The sequence below is a fragment of the Gossypium hirsutum genome, chromosome A06 (genome assembly GCF_007990345.1).
Source record: "Gossypium hirsutum isolate 1008001.06 chromosome A06, Gossypium_hirsutum_v2.1, whole genome shotgun sequence".
In the NCBI taxonomy this organism is placed as follows: domain Eukaryota; kingdom Viridiplantae; phylum Streptophyta; class Magnoliopsida; order Malvales; family Malvaceae; genus Gossypium; species Gossypium hirsutum.
Window position 1 is genome coordinate 127,523,687 of NC_053429.1, and position 10,679 is coordinate 127,534,365.

Genomic DNA, 10,679 nt, shown 5'->3' on the forward strand with positions numbered 1-10,679 from the left:
TATTACCGTAAAAATTTCAAAATTCATCTTCTTGTACACGTATGAGCTCAAGTTAGAAATTAAAGAAAAGAAACACTAAAATAAAGTAACAAAGTTTCATTTCAAGATAAACAACCCATTCCATTGCCATTAATACTTGTTTTACTTTTGGTCCTTTGCATTAAAGTCCCCCAAATTTATTAAATGGACTATGCCATACCTCACCAATCAGGCAATCACATCCTTTTCTCTCTTTTTTTTTTCTTTTCTTTTTCGTTTTTTTTTGTGAATTACAATAACATGACAAAACCCGAACAACAAACACGACTAGCGAGACTCGAATTCAGGTCACACTTGGAGCGGTGAACACCCTTGATCATCAAGCCATCACGTGGGGTTCTTTTTCCTCTCTTTTTAACTCACATTTTCTTAATCAGTTAAAATATATCATATGTCTTTGTACTCATCTTAAATTTAAAGTTTATCTCCTATACTTTTATTTTTTAAAATCTAGTCTCTATACAATTAGATCTGAATATTGAAATTTGAAATTTGAAATGTACAGAGACTAAATTTTAAATTGGGAAATAAAAAGGGATGAAAAATGAAAAAACAAAGAGAAAAAAAGGATGTGATTGGTGGGACATGGACAATCCATTTAATAAAATTGGGGGACTTTAATGCAAAAGGACCAAAAATTAAAGAGCAAAGTACAAGTATTGATGGCAATGGAATGGGTTGTTTATCTTGAAATGAAACTTTGTTGTTTTATTTTAGTGTTCTCACTTGAGCTCATAGGTGTTTGAGTATTTTTAGTTTCGTCAAGACCAAACTTTTTTCTCCCTTTCTTTTTAACTTCGTTTCCATTTTCACATAGTTTTAAGCATTGTTCTTTAAAAATGGGTTCCAAGGTCTTGCTTATGTTCATGCCTTTAGCCTTAGCAATGGTGGCTAACTCTTCCACCACCACAGCCACATTCAACAAGACCCTGGCCCATTTTGGAACCGGTGTCGGAGCCTTGTGGACAGGCAACATTGAAGATAACGAGACCGAGATGATGATGATGATGATGAAGGATTCCGAGACCAATCGCCTGTTGCTCAACGGTGAGAAACGAAGGTACATTAGCTATATATCACTTCACCAGATTTTGATCCCATGTGACCAACGGGGTCAGTGCTACTGCGCTTGCCAAAGAGGGAAACCGGCTAATTAAATACAACCCTGGTTGTTCTATCAAACGTTACAAAAGGTTTACTTAGTTAAGGATATGAAACCTATGTTTGTAGCTTTGTCTTTACAAAATCCTAACATCATACGCTACCACCACCCCATTATTTACTACAAAAGGTTACAAATCATCATCAACTATTCGAATTATGATAATTGATTACCCAACCATTACTATAATAACGGCACATAATAGTCGAGTTATCATTTTGTAATGATCCGATAATGCTATTGTTAATTTTAAACAATTCTAAAAATTCAATGATTTAAAAATATTTTTCTCTTAATGTATAATTCGGATGCATATACAGTTTGTTATGTTAGAAACTAGATTCGATCAAATTTCCAAACATATAATTGATCCTTCTAATTCAATTTCTACAATTTTTATTAACCAAGAGAAGTACTTGAACACTAGAAATTAAAAAAAAATAAGATAATAAAGTTTGATTTCAAGATGCTTTTGGCTTTACAAAAACCCCAATATACATTGGCAAATTCAGGAAATTTTTTTAAGGGAGTTGAAATCAACATTTTATCATTTTAAGGGGGTCAATGTGTAATTTTATCTTTACTAATTTAAATTTTTAAAATTTCTAACAAACCTAAATAGACAATTTTTCATTTTAGGGGGAGTCGGTGCCCCTGCCAGCCCCCTTAGATACGCCACTGCTAATAAAATATATATTTATAAAATTATTTTAATCAATGATTATAGATGGAGTGGTAAGAGATTATTATTTGAATTTATTGGTTTTGTGTTTGATTCGTAAATAATATTTTTCAATTGTTTTATTTGGAATATTATATAAAACTGTGAAATAACAAAAAATATCGTTATAATAATATTAATTACCCTTTTTAAGTTAAGGGTATTTTAGTAATTTTATAATTGAATCAATGTCAAGTTGACTCATGACACCAACTCAATTAGTCATATTATATATATAATGTATATATATTGTTGTTGTTTTCAAAAGAAAACAAAGAAAAAAACATAAAATATGATACGATAAACTACAACTATTAGCAAATTTCTTTTTTTTGGTTAATTAACTATGAAAAGTTACGAAATAGTTTTCCAATTACTCAAATATTTACTTTAAACAATTAACGAAAAGATGATGTGTCAGCTTTTAAAATTGGTATAATAATGACTTTAACCCTCAAATATTTATATATTATATCAATTTATAATCTTAATTCTAAAAAAAATTTAACTCCCAACATTTACGTATCGTTAATTCTTAGAATCATTGTTGTATCGACATATATCCCAAAAGGCATACAAATTGAGGATATTAAAACCCATATTATAGCTTTTATCTTACAAAACCCTAATATAAATAAATATTATATACTTTGTTAAATGGGCATGTGTCATGCTCCAAATTTATTAAATGTGCATTTATATACTTTGTTAAATGGGCATGTGCCATGCTCCAAATTTATTAAATGGGCATGTGTCATGTCCCAAATCAGCAGGGTGAAATTAAAAAAATTAGATTAAAATTAAATTATATATTTTTACAATAATAAAAATATAATTTTATCATTTTAATATCTTGTTTATAATTTTTGAAGGGCTAAATTAAATTTTTTTCATTTTGAGGTCAAAATGTAATTTTACCATTAATAATTTAAAATTTTATAAATTATAAAGTGTTTAAATTGAAAATTTACCATTTTAGGGGGGCCATAGCCCCTTGAGTGTCGTAGTTTGAATTTCTAATGATCTTGTTAATAGAATAAATTTAGTTTTAATTATGAATATGTTTAATTTTACATTTAATTTGTCAAATACAATCCGTTGGATGTAATTTAATTCGAGTTTTAGAATTGATTTGACTAAAAATTCATAATTGATCAACCCCAAAACCCGAATTAAACACTAAAAAGCTAACACAATTATAAATACCAAATTAGACAGAAAAAAACTAATATCACATTAGGGCGACCGGAGAGGTAGGCAAAGGAGAATCTAGGGGGCTAGCAAGGGCCTTGACCCCCCTAAAATGAAAAATTACTATTAGGCTCTTAAATTTTTTAAAAAAATTTAAATTAGTAAAGATAAAATTGTACTTTGGCCCCCTAAAATTATAAAAATTTGATTTAATCCTTTAAAAATTATAAAGATATAGACTATAAAAAATTAAAAATTCATCCGGTCCCCCTAAAAAATTGTTTTGGCTTTGCCCATGGGGTAGACATGGTCATTGACACCACAAAAATTGGAAAATTGTATTTTTTTACCCTTTAAAATGTATAAAATTATAAATTAGTAATGATAAAATTACACTTTGACCTAAAAAATATTAAGATTTTAATTTAATCCTTTAAAAAATTATAAAGATATTGACTAATATAATGGTGAAATTGCATTTTAACCCTTATCAAAGTTATATATTAAACCACGAGTAAACCATCTTCCCTACAAAGCTTAAGCTTTTCTCTCTCAAATAGCTTCAACCTTCTAATCTGATTTTCATTTTCACATAGTTTTAAACATTGTTCTTTAAAACCTTCTGCTTTTTCTTCTTTAATGGGTTCCAAGGTCTTGCTCATGTTCATGCCTTTGGCCTTAGCAATGGTGGCTAAGTGTCCCACCACCGCAACCACGTTCAACAAGACCCTTGCCCATTTTGGAACCGGTGACGGAGCCTTGTGGACCGTCAACATTGAAGATATCGAGACTGAGACGACGACGATGATGATGATGGATTCCGAGACCAACCGCCGGTTGCTCGCGACAAGAAGGTACATTAGCTATGAAGCACTAAAAAAAAACAACGTCCCATGCCTCCAACAGGGTCGGTCCTACTACGAGTGCAGTACAGGGAAACCGGTTAACCCTTACACACGTGGTTGTACTTACGCTACGCGTTGCAGAAGGTATACAGCTTGAGGATATGAAACCCATATTGTTGCTTTGTCTTTACAAAACCCTAATATATATATATGTCTAAGAAAAGTTGACCATTACACCAGTAACAACGTTTTGTAATTATCCTAGTGAAAGTTTTAAAAGTTGGGTTAGTGAAATGTAATTTTAATTAAAGTTAAGGAATAATTGATATAGTTTACCCATAGTTTAATTTGATCAGGTTTAATCCCTGTACTATTTGAGTTGGTCAATTTTATTTCAAGTGCTTTGCAAAATTTGAAATTTTAATTCTAACCCAAATGGTAGCAGTTAAATCCGGTTAGTTAAATTCTACTATTATCTTGTACTATGCGTTAAATTGTAGATTTAATCCTTGTTCTCGGATCATCCTTAGTTCCATTTTTTTTAATTTGAAAATTTTAGTTTTGACGCAAACAATAGCAGTTAAATTCATTAATTGGCTTTTTTTGTGAGTAATATATGGAAATGTACATGTGATAATATGTTTTCCGTGTCAAATTCTGGAAATAGGAAAAATTAACCTAATGAATTTAATAGTTACCATTTGATCAAGACTGAAATTAGAAACTTTGAAAAATATGGGACTAAAATTAACAAATTAAAGTATAAGGATTAAATTTGAAACTTATACATAGTACAGGGACTAGTGGCACATTTTAACCATTAAAAAGGAGTGGTTCAAAAGATTATGAAGGTTTTCTTTGCACTTTCTCTTATATTTTTTAGTATGTATTTTAGGGAGGAAATAATTTTATATATATGAACAAGAAAAACTAGGCTAGAAATGTACTTTAATAAAATTTCTAAGGGGTTAAATAAGTTATTAGTACCTGTACTTCTATAAAATTTGAGATTTAATCCATGTACTTTAAAACTTAAATTTTCAGTCCTCCTACTTTTCTAATTTAAAAATCCTACTCCACTCATTATCATTGTTGATAGCTCTCAGTAAAATTTGTCTACTTTAATATATTTATTTTATGTCAATTATATGTCACATCACATGAGGATAATCTAATCAACATGTCACATTGATAAATTTTGACAAAAAATACTTACGATTTTAATGATTATGACAATGTTCTATCATTTAACCTCTTATAAAAAAAAGAATATGGACTAAATCTCAAATTTTATTAATGTACAAGGACTAACTACATATTTTAACTTTTCTAAGAGGCAACTGTCTGTTATTTCTCTTATAAAAAATTACTTATTCCAATTTTACTTATAAAGATTTTCTATTTTTACTTCTTAATTCTAAAAAAATAATATGAAATATAATTATATATAAAAGATATAATTTTAAATCATTCTAATTACAACCCCAAACTATTAAAATTATGTCAATTAGGTCTTTCCGTTACTAAAATTGTTAATTTAACTATTAATTGACGCATCAAATCTTATGTGATATAATTTAAAATGAAATTCTGAAGAAAAATACATGTTTTAAAAATTTTAGTTTTGAGGTTTTCGATACTTTTACGAAGTTTTATAAAAGTTTTATTGTTCACTTTTTTTTAATTTTACTTTATTTTTAGCTTTTCCTTCAAAAAGTTACCTAACAACGTTCTATTTTTCTTTAAAATTTTCATTTTAAATTCAACGACATAAGATTTGATGTATTATTTAACGGTTTTAATAACGAAATAACTTGATTAATATAACATCGATAGTTTGGTGATATAATCAGAACGTTTTGAAGTTTAAAAATCATATTAGAATGAGGGTCGATTTTGATTCAATTAATGTATACTTTTAAAGAAATGAATATATCAATTTATTTTTATCTTAAGTATAGTTATTTATGTATATTGGCGTTAGGGATTCATGAAAATTGAACCAAAACATACTCTCGTGTATAAAATTGCATAAAATTAAAGTTTATTATATAGTATTGCACATTGGAACAAAATTTTCGGGATTTATCTTCTTATGTATGTATAGAGTAATTACACTTAATAAAAAATGATATTTTTTTTAAAAAAATAAGATGATATAATAATAAAATTTAAAACTCTTACCCAACAATAAAATAAAAAAAATCTTAAAAATTAAAATTATTTAATATTAAGAAGTATTAAGATGCTCGAATTCAATGCACTCGATAGCTTGAAAATGCTTAAACTTAGGTCTAATTATTGAATCAAATTCAAATTATTTTCGAATTAAACTTGAATTATTTACAAGTAAAAATGTATCATTTAAACCCCTTAGGTAGACTTGTCAATTGGACGAGTTGAGTTGATTTTGGTCATTTTGGGGTTTTAAAATATGCACGTAATTTCAATTTCACTCAATTTCATATTTAGATCGTACCAAGTTCATATCCTTTTGAGCTAGACAATTTGAGGCTTGAGTTTTTTGAACTAAGTCATTATAGGTTTGAATCATTTCAAGTTTTGATTACTTAAGGTTCCGATAATTTTAAATTACTTGTTCAAACTGTTTTAAGTTCGGATCATTTCTCATTCAAGTATCAATTTAGTTTTAGATTTCAATTCGGATTAAGGTTAAACAAGTTTGAGTTCTTAATAATTAATAATTAATGATTAAATCAGACTGAATTGGAAGAGAAAGAAAAGGACAATTTTTGGTTATTTTATCTAACAACCTTTATACAACCTCAACCGCTGTACAACGCACATCGGAGAAGTTTTCAAGCAAATCTACAGTTAACATCGAAGCCCTCGGTTTCGGCAAACGACCGGAATCTCCTACTGGCAATGATCTCGTCGATGTATTCCGTTCACAAGGTTTTAACCATTTAGCTTGCATATAACTTTGTTTCCTCCATGGTCCCATATGCATTTTCTTTTCCTTCATACATTTCTTGGCAGCCAAACACAAAATCTTTATAACGTCATTCAACCTCTCTACTTTTCCGACGAAAACTTCCGGCAACCGTCGAACTAAACGATTGTAATCTTCACTTGCTCTTGCCATCTCAAATTCTGCTCTGAAATTCAATTCTATGATTATCCTTACATCACCTTTACTTGAATTTTCAATTACATCCAAAAAACTATGCTCTCCTGCAAAAAAAAAAAAAATCAGATCTGTTAAAATTGTATGGTACAGGGACCATGTGTGTAATTAAACCTTTTTATTTTTATTTTTTAGGTAAATAATAGTCATCCAATTATTTTGTTTTTGTCACGTAACTATGAAAAGTTACATAAATATCCCAACTATTAGTAATATCATTGGTGAATCCAAAAATTATTTTAGCAAGGGTCAGAATTTAAATATATTTTTTCATAGATCAAAATATAACTTTATTATGTATTAATTTATAATTTCATCATTTTTTAAGGACTAAACAAAAAATTTTCATTTTTAAAGTGATAAAGTGCAATTTCATTATACATTAATATATAATCTATTTATTTATAAGAGGACTGAACTGAAAAAATTCATTTTGAAGGTCCAAAACCCTGCCTGCCCCTTCAAATTCTCCTATTAGTATTTTTTTTTATTACCACTATAAAAAATTATAAAATAGTCACCAAATTATTTAATTTTATCTTTTTTTAAGCATCAGCTAACTAAGATAAAATAAACCTAAAACTTCAAGTTAAATAGGTGACAAAAAATAAATTAAACAATTGAGTGATATTTTGTAATTTTTTATTCGGTAGTCAGAAAATAATTACTAATTAGGTGACTGCTATTTACCTAATCCAAAACTAAGCATTTCAAAAAGTTCAAATCTGTTAAAATTGTATGGTCCAGGGACCATTTGTGCAACTAAACCTTTTTTATTTTTTATTATTTTCTACCTGATGGGATATGTGATGTGCTTCTCCATTTAGACCGGCAAATGGCGGTGTTGAAACCGGCGGTTTGGAGACGGCGAAACACTTCTCTCATTAAACAAACCCTACAACCCTCCGCCATTGATTTACCACCACAACCGCAAACGACGGTCGTCGTTTCTCTCTTAATATCTCTCAAAGCTTCTTTAATGGCGATTCTAATCCTCGATTCTAAAGAACTGATCCTACACACCGTAGCTTCGAAAACCTGGTGCTGAATCTCCCAAAATTCCTCTTTATTCTCACCATCGCTTTCTTTTCTCTCATCGTCGTCATCATCATCATCACCGTCCTCATCCCCATCGTTGTGGATTCCGACGATTTGATCGCCATCGTCGCCGTCTTCGAGAAAACCGAATTCCATACCCAACGAATCCGAATCCGGATTCTCCGGCAACTTGAATACTTGATAATTCATTAAATTCCGGTGATCCCATAGGATTCTTGTCCCTACGCCAGCCATTTTTAGGGTTTTATTTTTTATTTTTTTTTTGGTAATTTAGAAAGCTGGTTTATGGCTTATGAGAGTTTCGTTTTTATACTAAAAGGATTCGGGAAAAAACCGGGACCCGGTTCATTTTTTATTCAACTACCATTGTCGAACGAGCCGCCGCTAAAATGAGCGAGAAATTGAATTTTCCAACGTGGCGAGGACTGATCCAGTCTACTATTCTTGGACCAGATAACGAGGACCCACGTATGGATATACTCGAATATTCACATCACAGCTTTTCTGGGTAAAATTATTTTTTGGGGCCTAAACTTATCAACTTTTTTTATATTGGGGCTTAAACTTTTTTTAAGTTAGGCCCTAAACTTGGCAATTGTTCCTAGATTGAGGCCTAAACTTTTTTTATCCAAGTTGGGCCCTGAACTTGACAAGTGTTTCTGCACTGGGACTTGAATTTTTTTTTTAATCTAAGTTAGTTCTTAAAAGTTGTACAATTTGGGAACAATTACCAGGTTTCGACCCGAATGTGAAAATAATTGTGAAGTTCAGGACTTAACTTAGACAAAAAGGTTTAAGCCCTAATGCGGGAACAGTTGCTTAGTCCAGGTCCCAATGTGAGAAAATTTGCCAAGTTTAGGGCCTAACTTGAACTTAAAAAAAGTTTAGGAAAAAAGTTGTCAAGTGCAGACTCCAAATAGTTATTTAACCCTTTTTTTTCAATTATAAAAATTGAATTATTTAAATCAGGCGTGGATAATAGAATAACCGGGCAGTAACATGTGTTATATTATATATACCTCATGCTAACATATAGAGACTCGTTTTAATAGTAAAAGTGAAAGGAAATTTTAACAAAACGACTAGTTTACTCTTTAATCTACCCATTTTTTTGAGTAGAGAAGATAAAAATCTTTTATTTTTAATTCTGAAAAAAATATTTAAATCTTTGATTACTAAAGACTTATTGTGAAAAAAATCTTGTATAAGAACTTCCTAGTATGTTTTATTACTAAAGATTTAACTTTTTTTTTATTTTTAGTTGTGAAAAAATATTTAATTTTGAATTCTTTTTATTTTTGTTATGGTGTTTGTCATAATAGGCCAGTTATTCGAATAAGATTAATCCGACCTTTATTACTTCAGTAAGTACATGAGTTCGCACATCATACATATGAACTTATATTCAAGAGACACGTGTTGACTCTAAAATATGATACATATTATCTAATCTTAATACGTAAAATTCATAAATCGTCAACAAAAAAATTTATGCTTTTTGGAAACCTTGAAAATTATCAATTAATCAACCGGAATTGATTGATAATTAGATCAATTTACCATTTCATGAATCATGATCTCTTTAAATTAGAAATAGACAAAAGTGAGATGATTTTCAGGTCAAACGTGGCAAAATCCTAGACGTTCAATGTGTGATTTTTTATTTCTTCCCTAACTTATTTTCTTAATTTTAAATATTTATTTATATATTTATATATATATTTATTTCTCAATATATTTATTGAACAAGTCCACCAATTAATGCTTCACATTTTGTAAATTTATTAAAAAATAAATATTAATAACAAATTTTAAAATTATGTTGTACTTAAATTTAAAATAAAAATTAAACTCTCAATTACGGACTAAAATAGAAAATACGCTTACTGTTGCATAGTATATAATTTGATGAAGTAAAAGTTGTTGAGACTCAAAAAAGTTATGTCGTGAATAAAACGCGGTCTTTCGCCACTGGTTTGCTATCTTTTTAGAATCCGACAATACAAGATTCTACCTATACAGCTATACTTATTAGGGGTTGTTTTATTAGGACACGTTTCATGTTCTAAAATGTCATGGCTAAATATCACTTGAAAAAGAAACTTTAATTTAAGTTGGAAAAACGAAAAATATTTTAAAATAAGTATGATAAATAATATATATAATTATTTTTATAATAAAATCTTGTAAAATCCGTTTTAAATCAATAATTATAATTAAAAGATAAAAATAAAAAAAATATTATTATATATAAAAAGTATAATATATGAAAAATATATTATATTCACATAAATGCTAAGATTATAGAAAGGGAAATTATATTGGTAGTCACTCAATTATGATTTTTTTTAAAATTTTTCTGTCATTCTATTACGAAAAGTTATAAAATGGTCACTTAACTATTTAATTTTATCATTTTTTGGTCACCAGTTGGCTAATATAAAAATGAAAATACTAAAAAATCTAAAATAGTTAAGTGACCAAAAAAAGATAAAATTAAATAGTTGAGTAACT

The 10,679-nt window shown here is 28.7% G+C and overlaps 1 protein-coding gene across 1 annotated transcript; it reads right to left on the minus strand.

Moving 5' to 3' along the window:
- Positions 1 to 6,699: 6,699 nt before the first annotated feature.
- LOC107961524 (uncharacterized) lies at positions 6,700 to 8,440 on the minus strand. Its single transcript, XM_016897635.2, has 2 exons — positions 7,901 to 8,440; positions 6,700 to 7,153 (listed from the first exon to the last, which is right to left on the minus strand). The coding sequence occupies exons 1-2, from the start codon at positions 8,397 to 8,399 to the stop codon at positions 6,735 to 6,737; spliced, it is 918 nt and encodes a 305-aa protein (XP_016753124.2). The 5' UTR covers positions 8,400 to 8,440; the 3' UTR covers positions 6,700 to 6,734.
- Between the last annotated feature and the right edge of the window lie 2,239 nt (positions 8,441 to 10,679).

Coding starts and splice junctions, on each gene's coding strand:
- LOC107961524 (XM_016897635.2), bottom strand. CDS start 8,399: ATGGCTGGCGTAGGGACAAGAATCCTATGGGATCACCGGAATTTAATG. Junction 7,154..7,900: donor CACATCACATATCCCATCAG/GTAGAAAATAAT, acceptor TTTTTTTTGCAG/GAGAGCATAGTTTTTTGGAT.